The 16,792-nt window shown below is 44.8% G+C and overlaps 1 protein-coding gene across 1 annotated transcript; it reads left to right on the top strand.

Moving 5' to 3' along the window:
• Positions 1–635: 635 nt before the first annotated feature.
• On the top strand, positions 636–7,733 carry LOC105887522 (zinc finger protein 551-like). Its single transcript, XM_012808662.2, has 3 exons — positions 636–762; positions 4,441–4,564; positions 5,796–7,733. The coding sequence occupies exons 1-3, from the start codon at positions 730–732 to the stop codon at positions 7,595–7,597; spliced, it is 1,959 nt and encodes a 652-aa protein (XP_012664116.1). The 5' UTR covers positions 636–729; the 3' UTR covers positions 7,598–7,733.
• The last annotated feature ends 9,059 nt before the right edge of the window (positions 7,734–16,792 follow it).

Raw genomic sequence — 16,792 nt, forward strand, 5'->3', positions numbered from 1 at the left:
GCTTGAGCCCAGGAGTTGGAGGTTGCTGTGAGCTGTGATGTCAAGCACTCTACCCAGGGGGACAGCGTGAGGCTCTGTCTCAAGAAAAAAAAAAAGTGGACACGTTTTGTGCCCGTGCATCTCTATGAAATGATGTGCACATTTAGATGTGCACCCTTTGAGATCATCTGAAATAATAGTTGTGGCTTCTGGGAGCATGCTGGGAGCTTTAGAGAGTCTACAATGTCTCTAATGAGTCTAATACTTTGGTGATCAGCTACAGACTACACTCCCCAGAAATCTGGAAACTGTCCCTTTAAGGAGGGGTGAGACCCTCCCTCTCTCCAGGACGTGAAGTAGCCAATTGATTGCTTGGTGCACCGCTCCTCCTCACCTACCCTCACCAGAGGTCGAGGCTGGCCAAACTCCAACGTGGCCTATGCAGTTTCGGAAACTACACTACCCCGAGTGCAATGTGCCAAATGGTGGCCGACTTGAACCAATGAAAGCTCAGGACAGGGACACTTCCGAGAATGCTCATCGCGATGGGGTAGGACTTGGTGGTGGTTCCTCGTGGCGGTCACTTTGGCTTCTCTCACGTCTGCTCAGTTTTCTGGTCTCCGGAGCGCTGAGTCCGGACCAGAGTGACTGGACAGAGAAGGCGCGAGAGGCAGATCTCAGAGTCTGCGACCCGGCTCGGCCTGGGGTAGGAACCGCTGTGTCCGGTCCGCGCTCCGCCCTCAGAGTCCGATGGCGGCGGCCGCACTGAGGGACCAGGCTCAGGTAAGAGACGCGTCCTCTGGGCCTCGCCGGTCCTCACCCACCCAAGTCCCGAAGCCCCGAGTGAGGGCGCCTGCTCACGTCCTGTAGCCCAGGCCCCGGTGTCTGGGACAGTGAGGCGCTCGCGGGGACCGTATTTCTGACACCTGGTGTGACCGGCTGTGGGAGAATGTGAGAGGCAGGGGACCCGCCTGTGCAAAGGCTTGGGTGGTGCGACTGAGCCAGCATGATTGGGGAACCCGGGGTCGGTCTTGTGTTTGCAGGAATGGGAAGTGAGGTAGAGTTGCACCTGAGGAATTTGACCTTCGTTCTGAGGGTACTGGAAGGCTGGGAGATTTCTGAATAGATGGGGTTCTAAAAGGTTTACGGAAGTGCCTCAGGGGCAGAACTGACTGAAAGAGAGATGGCAATAGGCATGGTAACGTCCAGCTCTTGTTCAGGCTTAAAGGGCTGGTAAGAGGTGGCCCAGAGACAATGCAGCCTTCCCAGGCCACCTGGCTTCCGAGGTGGGCATGGGCACTGGTTGAGCTGAACCTGTGGAACCTGGCTATGATTGTTTGACTCTCATGGCTTCCTCCTTTCTACAGATTCCCATCACTGTAGAATCACTTAGGAAGCCAGAACTGGTGAGGGTCACTAGTCCTCAACCCACTCATGTGTTCTCTGGGTTACTGATGTCCTCAGAATTGTTCTCCGGACACTTTTCTACCCTTGGCCCTTGGGACCTCAAAAAAGTATTAAATCAGGGTCCTAAGTCCAGACCAAGGGTTATATGATGCTGTTGGCAATCAGTGTAAATGAGATGTAGAATGTCCTCCCAGGCATAGTTACCAAAATGTATATGCAAAGGCTAGGAAAGGAGGCAGAGCTGGTTCAGGAGCCTACACGTCTCCTTTGTTCTGACAACAGGGAGAAGTGGGACCTGAAATGGCTTGTTAAGGAGTTGAGTGGCCATTCTTTCTTTTTTTTTAGTCTCACTTTATTGCCCTCCGTAGAGTGCTGTGGCATCACACTGCTCATAGCAACCTCCAACTCCTGGGCTTAGGCAATTCTCTTGCCTAGCCTCCTGAGTAGCTGGGACTATAGGCATCCGCCACAAAGTCCAGCTATTTTTTTGTTGTAGTTGAGCTAGGGCCGAGTTTAAACCCACCACCCTCTGTATATGGGGCCAGCGCTCTACTCACTGAGCCACAGGCACTGCCCTGAGTGGCCATTCTTTGTGTAACAATAACAGTGGGAGGTTTGGAGTGGAGGAAAAAGTTGCACTGACCCAAATGTGATCAGCCTCCCTGTGGCTGCAGCATGGGAGGTGAGGGACATGGTTGGAAGACCAGAGAGGAGGCTACTGGTAAAGTCCAGGTGAATGTGATAGTAGCTGGGCCAGTGTGGTGGGTGTGGAGATGGGAGAAGGGATTGAATTCTGGGTTGGGTTTTCCTAGGGCTACCTGAATTTTCTAATTTTGAGGATGTGGGAGAGAAAGAGTCAGGGATGACACGAAGGTTTGATTTTGGCAGCTGTACGAATGGAAGCTCCATTAGCTGGGATGACGATATCCATAGTAGGCATAATTTTAATGGGAATATCAGAAGTTGCATTGTTGGCCTATTAAGAATATGAGAATTTTGGCTCTGTGCCCATAGCACAGTAGTTACCGTGCTGGCCACATGCACTGAGGCTGGTGGGTTCAAACCCAGCCCAGGCCTGCTAAATAACAATGACAACTGCAACAAAAAATAGCTGGGCGTTGTGGCAGGGGCCTGTAGTCCCAGCTACTTGGGAGGCTGAGGCAGGACAATCGCTTAAGCCCAAGAGTTTGAGGTTGCTGTGAGCTGCCATGCCACAGCACTCCACTGAGGGCGACATGGTAAGACTATGTCTCAAAAAAATTAAAAAAAAGAATATGAAAATTTTCAGAGAAATGTTTATGGGCAGCTGGAATTATAGGTCTAGAACTGTGAGGAGAGGTTCAGAATGTACATTTCTCTAAAAAGTACTGGACAGTGTGTGGACCAGGGCAGAGCTGTAGGTCAACATTTAATAGAGAATGGCAGTGATAATAGTTTTCCAGAAAGGGGAAGGGATGGCCAAAGATCAGGTCTCTACCACAACCCTTGGTTGTGGGAAGTGGATATCATAGGGAGGGTCAGAGAGAGAGTATGGTCTGGCATGTGGCCAATGCTTCTGGGTTTAAGTAAATATGAGATGGAGTGGAGGCATAGGAGTTATTCAGACAAGGTGATGCTAGGACTGGTGCTTATCCACTTCTCTATAGACTCACCAGAACTTTGTTATAACTCTTGGTGGGACCTGGGATGTTTCTGTCAGGCTTTCAGGTTAGATTAAGGGTCTGTATGGGACATCCTGGGCCTGGGGTAAAGAGCCACTAGGGTTGGACTTTGAATGAGATTGGTTGGTGAGATGAAGGTTGTGACTGGTGAGGGGACAGCAAGTGTGACCCAGAAGTGGAAGATAGCTATGAGGATCTGAGATCCACAACTGGTTCTTGGTACTTGAGGTTGAAGCAAGAATAGAATCAGTGTAGAGGCCTTCATGGTACAACTCAAGGCTGCCTGTGGCAGTACAGACAGTAGTAGTCTGGGATAGTACTAAATCCTGTTTGAATTTGCCAATGACTTTCTGGGCCCTGTGTGCTGAATAATAGTGTGTAAGGAGATGCCTATGGTATGGGGCAGGGAGGGAGCTGTGGCTGTGGTAGTGAGGCTGTGAGAGAGGCATGGTGGAGTGATGTGCACATGCAAAAGGAATGAGAACTGGTGGCCCCAGGGCCCTGGCACTGGGGGCATAAGGGTGAGGTGTGAACACAGAGCATGGTGTCTGGGATTCATGATCTGGGGGATTCCAGGGAAACTGCCTTACAAGTGAGGGCGGTTGCTTGCATACCAGGCTCAGAGCTTAAATAGTTGCCCAACTGCCTGTTGTTGCTGTAGGGGGACGCATTGAAGAATGGGGCTGTGAGGAGATAGTGGGCATCAGTATTATTGGGGTTTGTTGTGTATTCTGAGTTGGGAAGATAGGGAGCAGAGTGACCAGAGGATGGATACATGGGAGGGTGAATTTGGGGTCCTAGGAGAGATGCTAATTATAGAATGTACTGTTCCTATCATGACAGAGCTGGGTGACCTTTGAGGTTTTGGCTGTGGAGATGCAGCTGTGTAGAAGAGGTGTGGTTCAGAGTGATGTGCATAAGAAAAGGGAGTGTGTGCTGTTGGCCCCATGGGTGGATTGGAGTCAGAAGGGTGAAGGGTGAGCCCATGTTACTTTTTTCTTGGAGGAACAATCTTTGGGAACTGAGGAGTCTTGCCTGATAAGACCAATGTCAGATCATCACACCCTCTCTATTGCTGCTTCTTTCCCTGACCAGTGTTTGTGACGTGCCCCCCCCCACACACACACATACATTGACAAGAGGCAGGGTAGCCTACATGGCAGGCTCAGAGCTCATATATTGTCTGTCTATTCAGCTACCTGTTGTTGTGGAAGGACAGAGTATCAGTGGAACTGTGGGGAGAGAGCAGGCATCAGTGGCAATGGGGCTGGGTATTGCCTCTGAGGTGGGGAATAGGATGACCAGACAATGAACATGGGAGTAAGTGGGATGATGAACTTGGGATGTAATCATGAGAAGCTGATCATGGATTGAACTATTCCCATTATGACAGGATATAACCTTTGAGGATGTGGCGGTCTGTTTCTCCCAGGAAGAGTGGATGCTCCTTGATGAGGCTCAGAGGCTCCTGTACTGCAATGTCATGCTGGAGAACTTTGCACTCATAGCATCCCTGGGTAAGGTGCTTGCAACCCTCCCATTGTCCTGAGTGATCTCTGCCTTTCTTTTTTTACCCCAGAATTAGCTCTGTCTCAGGAGTTTTTTTTTTTTTTTAAGTTTAATAGCTTTCATCTTTCTTGCCTTTTCCTCATCAGAATGGCTTTGTCCAGCTCTGTGGTATTTTGTGCCCCTTTCTTCCAGCTACCATTTCCTCATGGCCACCTATCTATGACAGGAATGGCCAGCATTGTCATGGTCACTGTATGAACCAGGGGCTGTTTTTGCAAGACCCTCCTTTTTTGTAATACTTTTCCTTCTGCTCCGAGCCAGTATTAGTTACTCACTTTTCCTCTCTTTCCTTAAGACTTGCATCATTCATGTCCCATGTGGTTACAGGAAAGACCTGGTTGCCTTACAGAGTAGACATGGCAAGTGGTCTCTGAAGGGGCCTAGTCCTGGTGAGTGGCAGCTGGGGAAAGGCAAGGCATCATGGTTGTGTTTAAATCATAACAGGAACCTACAATGTGCTGACCAGTATTTTGGCACAGTGGCACATTGGCCATAACTCTTTTTTATTTCCACTTTCCTATACTTAATACTTTGCCAGCTTGTCATTTCATCTGTCACTTTCAGCTCCTGTTTACCTCTACCCTGTGGCCTCTATTTATCACTTGTTCCTCTCTACTACTCTGTAGTGTTCTTCAGAATGACTCACTGTGTTGTGGGGTATGCTCACATCCTTAAATAATCCTTGATGATCAACTACTCACTACCAATTGGATTTTTCTGGACTAGACACCAGCAACATTCTGCATGCCACTAACAAAAAAGGCCCTTCTGAAGGCTGTTGGCAGAGAGTGAGCTAGAGACCCTGTTTCTCCTCATGTACTGTACCCATTCTTGTGTCCTCTGTCTGGTGAGGCACAGATTTGCAAAATTATGTTTGTAAATTCAAACAGGTTTTAGTACTATTCCAGATTGCTGTTGTCTACCTCCAGAGGCTGCCTTGAGTTGTGCCATAAAGGCCTCTACACTGATTCTATTCCTTGCTTCAATCTCAACTGCCTCACCTATTATGTTCTTCAAAGGCTCAGTATGTCAAAGCAACCTATTCCTTAATCAGCCCCAGTTTTCTTGTTTTTAGTACAATCCCACAGACTCATTGCTTGTGTCACACACATTTTTGTAATAGATATTTTCCCCTCCCAGCAGTGAGCATGCGTTTCATTGGCATTTCTCTGATTTCAGGTTATTGCTGTGGAACAGAGAATGAGGCAGTAACTTCTGTGCAGACTGTATCTATAGATGGAATGTCAGAGGTCAGCACTTCTGAGGCGGGTCCATCTACCCAGAAGACTCAACTCAGTGAGATATGTGTCCCAGTCTCAAAAGACATCTTGTACCAAGCTGAGCAGGAAACCACACACCTTGTGCAAAGATTATACCTGGATGGCACAAGTGTGAGAGGCTTCTGTTTGGGTGCAAACCTTCACCAATACCAAAAGTGTTATAGTGGAGAAGAGACCTGGAAAAGGGAGATGGATAGGGATATGTTTGTGACAAGCTCCAGATTTCATGTTTGGACAAATCCTTTCTCCTGTGACTTCCCAGCCACCATAGGCCCACTCCAGCACTCAGTTACTCCCAACAGTGAGGAGCCACACAATAGCAGCAGGAAGTGTGTGCAAACATTTTTCAGCACCAAAAGTTATCACAAGTGGGATGAATGCACAAAAGCCTCAGGCCACAAACACACACTTGTTCAACATCAAAGTGTCTGCTCTGAAGGTGAGCTTTACAGCTGTAGTAAATGTGAGAAAGCTTTCTCTTTCAAGAACGTACTTGTTCAGCACCAGCAAATTCACACTGGTAAAAGGACATATGAGTGTAGTGAATGTGAGAAATCTTTGAGCAAAAAGTACAACCTTATTGCACACAAGCGAATTCACACTGGAGAAATGCCTTACGAGAGCAGTGAATGTCAGAAAGCCTTTATCAATAAATCTGACCTCATTCAGCACAGGCAACATCACACTGGAGCAATGCGTTATGAATGTGGTGAATGTAGGAAGTCCTTTAGCTACAAATCTAACCTTACTGAACACCAGAGAGTTCACACTGGTGAAAGGCCTTATGAGTGTGGTGAATGTGGGAAATCCTTTAGACAAAGCTCTAGCCTCTTTCGACACCAAAGAGTTCACACTGGAGAAAGACCTTATGAGTGCTGTGAATGTGGGAAATCCTTTCGGCAAATCTTCAATCTCATTCGACACAGGAGAGTTCATACTGGAGAAATGCCTTATCAGTGCAGTGATTGTGAGAAAGCCTTTAGCTGCAAATCTGAACTCATTCAACACCAAAGAATTCACAGTGGAGAAAAGCCTTTTGAGTGCAGTGAATGCAGGAAGTCCTTTAGACAGTTCTCTAACCTTATTCGACATCGCATGGTTCACACTGGTGATAGGCCTTATGAGTGCAGTGAATGTGAGAAAGCCTTTAGCCGTAAATTTATCCTCATTCAACACCAAAGAGTTCACACTGGAGAAAGGCCTTATGAGTGCAGTGACTGTGGGAAATCTTTTACCCGCAAATCTGACCTCATTCAACACCGGAGAATTCATACTGGGATGAGACCCTATGAGTGTGGTGAATGTGGCAAATCTTTTAGACAACGGTCTGGCCTCATTCAACACCGGAGAATTCATACTGGAGAAAAGCCTTATGAGTGTAGTAAATGTGGAAAATCGTTTAGTCAAAGTGCTAGCCTCATTCAGCACCAGAGAGTTCACACTGGAGAAAAGCCTTATGAATGTAGTGAATGTGGGAAATCATTTAGCCAAAGTTCTAGTCTCATTCAGCACCAGAGAAGTCACACTGGAGAAAGACCTTATGAGTGCAATGAATGTGGAAAACCCTTTACCCACAAATCGGACCTCATTCAGCACCAAAGAGTTCACAGTGGAGAAAGACCTTATGAATGCAGTGAATGTAGGAAATCCTTTAGCCGCAAATCTAACCTTATTCGACATCAGAGAGTTCACCCTGAATAAAGACCTTAAATGTGCAGGGAAGGTGCTATTACTCTGTTAAATATGACAGCACTGGATGAGAATGCATGGAAGTCATGTATCTAAATTTAAACTTCATGAAAATCTTCAATGAGGGATTTTTCATAAGTTTGAGGTATGGAGGACATTTTGAGGTGATTAATTGCAATTTTTTTTAATTCTAAAAGAGGAAATTGCAATTTCTTTTTTATTTATTTTATTTCTTTTAAGACAGTCTCAGGGCAGGTTCGGTTGCTCACGCCTGTAATCCTAGTACTTGGGAGGCCTAGGTGGTGGATTGCCTGAGCTCACAGGTTTGAGACCAGCCTGAGCAAGGGCAAGAGCCTATCTCTAAAAATATCCAGGCATTGCGGGAGGCTCCTGTAGTCCCAGCTACTTTGGAGGCTGAGGCAAGAGAATCACTTGAGCCCAAGAGTTTGAGGTTGCTGTGAGTGATGATGCCATGCACTCTACCAAGGGCGACAAAATTAGACTCTGTTTCCAAAAAAAATAATGATATAGGCTTGGCGCCTGTGGCTCAAGTGGCTAAGGTGCCAGCCACATACACCTAAGGTGGTGGGTTTGAATCTAGCCCAGGCCCACCAAAACAACAATGACGGCTGCAACCAAAAAATAGCTGGGCACTGTGGCGGACGCCTGTGGTCCCAGCTACTTGGGAGGCTGAGTCAGGAGACTTGCTTGAGTCCAGGAGTTGGAGGTTGCTGTGAGCTGTGATGCCACAGCACTCTACCCAGGGGGATAGCTTGAGGCTCTGTCTCAAAAAAAATAAAAATAAAAAGATAAAAAGACAGAGTCTCACTGTCTTTCTTCCAATACAGTGTGATGGCATCATAGCTCACAGCAACCTCAAACTCTTGGGCTTGAGAGATCCTCTTGTCTCAGCCTCCCAAGTAGCTGGGACTAAAGGCACTCACCACAACATCCACTATTTTTAGACGGGATCTCTCTTGCTCAGGTTGGTCTCAAACTCATGAGCTCAAGTGATCCACCTGTCTCTACCTCCTAGAGTGATGGGATTACAGGCGTGAGCCAGCACACCTGGCCCTGAAATTGCAATTTCTAATGTCCCCCTTTGGCTAAACTGTTCAGCCATATTTTTTTCTTGAGAGAGAGCCTCAAACTGTCACCCTGGGTAGAGTTCTGTAGCATCACAGCTCACAGCAACCTCCAACTCCCAGGCTCAAGCGAGTCTCTTGTCTCTGCCTCCCAAGTAGCTGGGACTACAGGTCCCTGCCACAATGCCTGGCTATTTTTTGGTTGCAGCTGTCATTGTTTGACAGGCCTGCGCTGGATTCGAACCTGCCTGCTCAGGTGTATACAGCCAGTGCCTTAGCTGCTTGAGCCACAGGCGCTGAGCCTGTTCAGCCAGTTTTTGAGGCTGAAACCATTTTACATCTTTCACTTGTCAGGTCTACATCATGTGCTCAGAGAAGCAAACCTCTGCACTCTCCCATTTGCTGGGGGAAATTATGAATAGACCAGTCCTTTAGAGGTTTTTCTCTTTGCTCTTCTCTAACTTTAATTCTTTTTTTTTTTTTTTTTTTTTTTTTTTGCAGTTTTCATCTGGGACTGGGTTTAACCCCGCCACCTCCGGCATATGGGGCTAGCACCCCACTCCTTTGAGCCACAGGTGCCGCCCTGCTTTTCTCTAACTTTAGAGCATGGACCTGACCCAGTTTTGATCCAAAGCATTTAATCTGAGTTGTGCTGTCAGCTAGGTAAGAGGGATTACCTTTTTCAGGGACATTATCTGTTTCACATCATTCTTTTTTTTTTTTGGAGACAGAGTCTGACTTTGTTGCCCCCAGTAGGTGCTGTGGCATCATAGCTCACAGCAACCTCAAACTTTTGGGCTGAAGCGATCCTTTACTTCAGCTGCCGAGTAGCTGGGAGTATAGGCACCCACCATAAGCCTGTCTGGTTTCTTACAGACAGTGTCTTGCTCTTGCTCAGGCTGGTCTTGAACTCATGAGTTCAAGCAATCTACTGTCTTGGCCTTCCAGAGTGCTGGGATTACAGGCATGAGCTGCTTCAGCCAGCCTTCACATCATTCTTGTGTCAAGTTTTTCGAGGTTCTAAGTCACCATACTGGAAAGTGGTGCACATTTCTGTGGCTTATGATTTTATAAAGGTTTTTAAAAGTTGTTTAAGTGTTATGTTTTGAACATTGTAGGTGTCGGGGTTGTGTTCATTGTATAGCATGAGTGGTAATCAGAATAGTGATATGAGCATTAGGGGGCGGACAGATTTTGTATTGATCCCAAATTTTCTGTGCTTTAGAAGGGACAACTTGATGGCAGAAAACAGCTCTGTGTCCAGCATTGGTCTAATTTACATTGCTGTCTAAGGATAGAGACTATAAGTCTTTGTGTTTTTATTTTGTGACCTGGTGGTTTTTGTGAGCTCAGAAGTCACTCTGAAAAGGAGATGCTGTGACACCCACTGCTTCTGTGAACATAAATTTTGTTCACTTGTTCACAAGAGATGTCATATCCTTCCTAGTGTTGTCGAGGGGGACCTCCTCCCCAAGTCCTGCAAAGAAGCTGTATGCCATGAGTAGAGAAGTGTATGGGCTAATGCCATTTATCATTGGACTATATGTATGTATCAGGTGCAACTGTAACTGGTAGCAAGACTATGTGTTAATAGAGAGTGAAGGAGACTCAGTAAATCAGATGGAATGTACCTCCTCTAAAAGTTCATCCACTGATGTTCCAGGGAGTGTGGCTGTGTGGAATCTGTGTGTACAGAAATTCTCAGGATCTCTGTAATTGTATTTTCTGCATCTGAAACCATTGTCAAATCAATATAAAGCTTTTGTGGCTTTGTATATCCTCTGGACTGTTCACCTCAAAGCCATTGCTGTTCATGTAGGAAATCAAGACAAAAAGAGAAGGATGATTCTGTAGTCCAGGGATGTGGTTTGTGACTCAACCAGCATTCCCTTTTGAGTGAAGTGGCAACAGCCTTCATTACTTACCATATTTGCAGCCACTGTGATAAGGTTGCCTCTTCCAGGGCATTAAAAAAGAGATGGTAGAGTTCATATGAGGTCTACCTTATGGTCTACCCACTTAAAGATGGGATCAGTATGGGAGGTCGCCAACCTGAGTTTTCATAAAAAGAGGGACACTTAGGCTCTTAATTTGGAATCACTTTTTAAACTTTTATGAAAGATATAATTTGTATAATTGATATGCAACTAAATGTACTTATCCAAACACTACAATTTTATAAAGCCATGAATCTACCTGGCCTGGTTGTTCTTCCCTGTAATCCTAGCATTCTGGGAGGCCAAGTTGGGTGGATTTACTGAGCTAAAGAGTTCGCAGAGCAGCCTGAGCAAGAGTGAGACTCTGTCTCTAAAAATAGCTGCACATTTTCAGTGGGTACCTGTAATTCCAGCTATGGGGAGACTAAGGCAAGAGGATCATTTGAACACAGGAGTTTAAGTGAGTTACGATGCCATTGGCACTCTACCTGGGGCTACAGAGTGAGACTCTGTCTCAAAAAAATAATAAAATAAAAAACCCATAAATCCTTTCTAATCATGAAAATTAACAAACTTAATCTGTCATCCATATATATATTTACCTTGCATCCTTTTATAATCTCTCTCCCTGCCTTCCCTAGCTCTCTAGGCATCACTGATGTCTTTTACAAAGTCAATTAACTTGCATTTTTTAGAATTTTAACTCATTGTGTATACTTTTTAAATTTTTGCTTATTTATTTATTTATTTATTGAGACAGAGTCTCAGTATGTCACCTCAGTAGAGTGCTGTGGCATCACAGCTCACAGCAACCTCAAACTCTCGGGCTTAAGTGATTCTCTTGCTCAGCCTCTGAAGTAGCTAGGACTACAGGCACCTGCTACAAAGCCCAGCTATTTTTTATTGTTGTCGTTGTAATTATCATTATTATTTGACAGTCTCAGACTGGGTTTGAACCTACCAGCCTGGGGGCAGCACCTGTGGCTCAAAGGAGTAGGGTGCTGGCCCCATATGCCAGAGGTGGTGGGTTCAAACCCAGCACCGGCCAAAACAGCAAAAAAAAAAAAAAAAGAACCTACCAGCCTGTATGTGGCTGGCACCCTAGCTACTAAGCTATAGGTGCCAAACCTGTATACTTTTTTCAAAAACTGATTTCCTTTCTGCCTTTTTTTTTTTTTTTTAATCAGAGTCTCACTTTCTTGCCCCCAGTAGGTAAGGTAGTGTCATAGCTCACAGCAACCTCAAACTCTTGGGCTCAAGCAATAGTCTTGCCTCATCCTCTGAAGTAGCTGGGACTACAGGCACCCACCACAATGCCCAGCTATTTTTTGGAGACAGGGTCTCTTGCTCAGGCTGGTCTTGAACTCCTGAGCTCAAGTGATCCATCTGTCTCGACCTCCCGAGTGCTGGGATTACATATGTAAGCTGTTGCGCCCTCCTACTTTATAATTATTTTAAGATGAGATTTAAGAATGATGTTTATTTGAGTAATTCTTTTTATTGCTGAGTAGCATTCTGTTCTATGTATAAGCTAACTGTTCATGTATTCATCTGTTTAGGGACATTTAGGGATATTTTAGATTTTGTAATATAACAAATAAAGCTGCTATTAATACAGTAGAACCTCTGTAAATTGACTACCCAAGGAACTGTAACAAACTGGCCAACATAAGGAACTAAGCCTGCTGTATCGATGTATATATGTGGTACATGTCTGGTCCATGCAAATTAGATCAGCTTAAAGATGGGATCAGTATGGGGGGTGGTCAGCTATGGAGGTTCTGCTGTATTGGCATTCAATGAATGTTTAATATTTTAAGAATTTCCTAATTTTAGTCAGGTGCAGTGGCTCTTGCCTATAATCCTAGAACCCTGGGAGGCCAAAGGAGTTGGTTTGCCTGACCTCAGGAGTTTGAGACCAGCAAGAGTGAGACCCTATCTCCACCAAAAATATAGAAAAACTAGCTGGGTACTGTGGCGGGTACCTGTACTATAGTCTCAGCTACTCTGGAGGCTAAGGCAAGCGGGTCACTTGAGCCCAAGAATTTGAAGTTTATGTGAGCTATAATGCCATAGCACTCCACCCTGGGTGACATGGTGAGAAACTGGCTTTAAAAAAAAAAAAGTCACACTCACAAACAGAAAAGAATTTGCAAATTTTAATCTCAAGTTTTCCATTACACATGTGAGATTTTCGGTTCTTTTACATTCCTGGCAACATTTCATATGCCAAATGATGTTTTTTATAGCCTTCTTCATATTTGTGTGGTGGTGTCTCACTGGTTTTCATTGTATTTCCCTAAAACTTCATGGTGTTGAGAGTTGTTTTTTTTTTTAATGTGTTTATTTGCCACGTGTATATTTTCTCTGGCAAAATGTTCATATCTTTTTCTTATTTTCTTTTCTTTTTTTTTTTTTTTTTGGAGACAGAGCCTCAAGTTATCCCCCTAGGTAGAGTGCCATGGCATCACGCTCACAGCAACCTCCAACTCCTGGGCTCAAGCGAGTCTCCTGCCTCAGCCTCCCAGTAGCTGGGACCACAGGCGCCCGCCACAACGCCTGGCCAATTTTTTGGTTGTAGCCGTCGTTGTTTGGCGGGCCCCGGCTGGGGATTCGAACCCGCCACCTTAGGTGCATGTGGCTGGCGCCTTAGCCGCTTGAGCCACAGGTGCCGAGCCCCTATTTTCTTTTGATGAGTTTATTATTTTCACAAATAGTACAACAACAAAGACATGTTAGAATTTTACTCATTATTCTGTGATGTAACTTATTTTTTATTAGGTTACAAAGCTTGCATTTGTTAAGTAAGGTCCTTGTTGTAGTTCTGTCCCTCACCCAGGAAGTGTGCCATATCCCTTACATTCTGCTCATTAGGTGGGAGCACACCAATTCCCCTTCCTTTTTCCCTCTTCCTGTTTCCTCTTCAGTCCTCTCCCAACTTGAATTAAAATCAGTCTTTCTCTTGCGTGGCCATGTATTCATTAATCTATTGGCTTCACATTAGTATTAATAATATTGGGTACAGAGTCTCACTCTGTTACCCTAGGTAGAGTGTCATGGCATCATCATTCCTCACAGCAACTTAAACTCTTTTGGCTCAAGCTATCCTCTTGCTTCAGCCTCCATAGTAGCTGAGACTACAGATGTCCACCACAACCCCCAGCTAATCTGTCTATTTTTAGTAGAGATAGGGTCTCAGTCTTCTTGCTCAGGCTGGTCTCCAATTCCTGAGCTTAAGCACTCTGCCCATCTTGGCCTCCCAGAGTGCTAGGATTGCAAGAGTGAGCCACCCCACCCAGCCATAGTTTTTCTATTTTTAGTAGAGATGGGGTCTCTTGCTCAGTGTGGTCTTGAACTCCTGAGCTCAAGCAATCCACCCACCTTGGCCTCCTAGAGTGCTAGGATTACAGGCATGAACCACAGTGCCAGGCCTCACTGACATTTTTACCTGTTTGTACTGCATTGGTTTCATGATGGAACTCCTATTTGAAAATAACATGAATTTTTTATTTACCTAGGATTTCACAAAAATTGCTCTAAAAACAAATTTGAAAGATAATCATAAGACAAAACACATGTTTGAAAGCCTGAGGATGTATCTTCACAATGAAAATAAAACAAGAGGCTGGGGCAACATAGCGGACCAGAAAGAGCGCATGGCTGAACACTCCTAGTATAACTGAGGAACTGAAGAAAGCCAGGCTGTGCCTGGTGCAGAGTCCTTGCCTGGAGCTGTATCTTGGGGTGTGCAGCGAGGTGGCAAGGGGCTGCATACAGTAAAAAAGTGGACTAACAGAGTTCTGACACCCTAAGCAAGTTTTTGGGAGCAACTAGCCCTTCCATGGAGGTCTGGGATGAGAGGAAGCCCTTTTGCAGTTTTCAGTTCTCAGGGAAGGTGTGGTTGAGAGGAAAACCTAGAAGAGTAACTGAGCCCAAACAGTGTATAGCAGCCAGTTGTGAGGGCTGGTCAGAGCGGATTTGCCATGCATTTGACGGCAAGAGAAACAGCCATATTCAGCAGGTTTTGGCAACCAGTAGTTGGTCATTGTGGGAAGGTCATGAGGATGGGCTTTCTAAGGGACATAGCCTTAGTTCTACCTGCTGGGATGGACCTCCAGTCATGACAGACTAAGGGACTCTTACACTGAAGGGAAACTCTTGTCTGGGAGCACAGTGAGACCTGCCTCTGAAGGATTCTGAAGAGCTTTGAGAGCCCAACCTGGTGGGGCCTGAATCCTGAGGAAATAATCAGGCAGTCTGTGGACAATTAAGTTGGGAAACAGGTCTATGCCTGGGAACTGAATTTCCTGAGGAAATTTGCCACAAGACAAGCTCTACAGGAAATACTTAAACCTATTCTCAACACTGAACACCATAATGGACCACCAGCAAAGTAAACATCTAGAAGCCAAAGCCCTAAACTTAGTTTCCACAAGGGTGCAAAGGATAAAACTATACAACGGACTTTCTCATAACAGGATAAATAAAATTCTACCACACTTATCGATACTCTCAATAAATGTCAATGGATTGAATTCCCCACTGAAGAGGTACAAGCTGGCTGATTGGATAAAAAAGCACAAGCCATCCATATGATGTCTTCAGGAGACACACTTAGCCCTGAAGGACAAATCAAGACTCAGGGTTAAGGGATGCAAAACAGTATTTCTTTTTCTTTCTTTCTTTTTTTTTCTAGACCATCTCAAGCTGTTGCCCTGGGTAGAGTGCTATGGCATCATAGCTCACAGCAACCTCCAACTCCTAGGCTCAAGTGATCCTCTTGCCTCAGTTTTTCTATTTTAGTAGAGATGGGGTCTTGCTTCTGCTCAGACTGGTCTTGAACTCTTGAGCTCAAGCAATCTACCCACCTTGGCCTCCCAGAGTGCTAGGATTACAGGCATGAGCCACCATGCCCAGTCTAAAACAGTATTTCAAGCAAATAGAAATCTGAAGAAAGGAGGGATTGCAATCTTATTCTCAGATACAAGCAGATTCAAAGCAACTATAGTTAAGAGAGACAAAGATGGACACTTTATACTGGTCAAAGGAACAACACAACAAGAAAATATCTCAATTTTAAATATTTATGCACCTAACTTAAATGCTTCCAGATTTATGAAACAGACCTTGAAGGGTCTGAACAATATGATATCCCATAATACCATAATAGCCAGAGACTTTAACACCCCTCTGATAGAACTGGAAAGATCCTCTAAACAGAAACTAAACAAGGATACAAAAGACTTAAATGTGACCCTAGAACAAATGGGATTAATAGACATATACAAAACATACCATTCCAAAACAAAAAAATATATTTTTTTCTTGTCAGCCCATGGCACATACTCCAAAATAGATCCCATCCTAGGATACAAATCAAGTCTCAGCAACATTAAAGAAATAGAAATTATACCTTGTCTTTTTCTCATACCACATGGCCATAAAGGTGGAACTCAACTCCAGCAAAAACATGCATCACCACACAAAGGCATGGAAATTAAACAAGCTTATGCTGAATGATAGTTGGGTTTAGGAAGAGATAAAGAGATAAAAGGAAATTGTTAAATTCCTCAAACATAACCACAATTAAGACACAAGTTACCAAAACCTGTGGGATATAGCCAAAGCAGTCCTGAGAAGAAAATTTATTGCATATGACAAACCAACTTATGGAATTGGAAAAAGAAGAACAATCTAACCCACTTCAAGGTGGTCAAGAGACTTTGTGGCATGAGCCTACTCTTGACTGGCCGGCCTAATAGAGGTCCTTTGCTAATTTGAACTTAGTGTGCTGGCATTTCTCTATGATTCCACTCGTGAGTACAACACCAAAAGTTTGATATATGTTTTATTATTTTCTATATTCTTCAGGTTATTTGTGGCTACTGTATTAGTATTGTGGAAACAGAAAATATTGGTATGCTACTATAGACTTGTCCCCATTTTATGTTCAGTGACATCATGTTGACAGTCATGGTGGGAGGATTTATACCATGGGAATTGGCCAAAAGCAAAACAAAACAAGGCTCAGCGCCCGTAGCTCAGTGGTTACAGTGCCAGCCACATACAGGAGGGTTGGTGGTTCAAGCCCCACCCAGGCCTGCTAAACAACAATAACAACTACAATTAAAAAAAAAAATAGCTGGGCTTGGCGCCTATGGCTCAAGTGGCTAAGGCACCAGCCA

The sequence above is a fragment of the Otolemur garnettii genome, unplaced genomic scaffold (assembly GCF_000181295.1).
Source record: "Otolemur garnettii isolate 467f Iridium unplaced genomic scaffold, OtoGar3 scaffold00091, whole genome shotgun sequence".
In the NCBI taxonomy this organism is placed as follows: domain Eukaryota; kingdom Metazoa; phylum Chordata; class Mammalia; order Primates; family Galagidae; genus Otolemur; species Otolemur garnettii.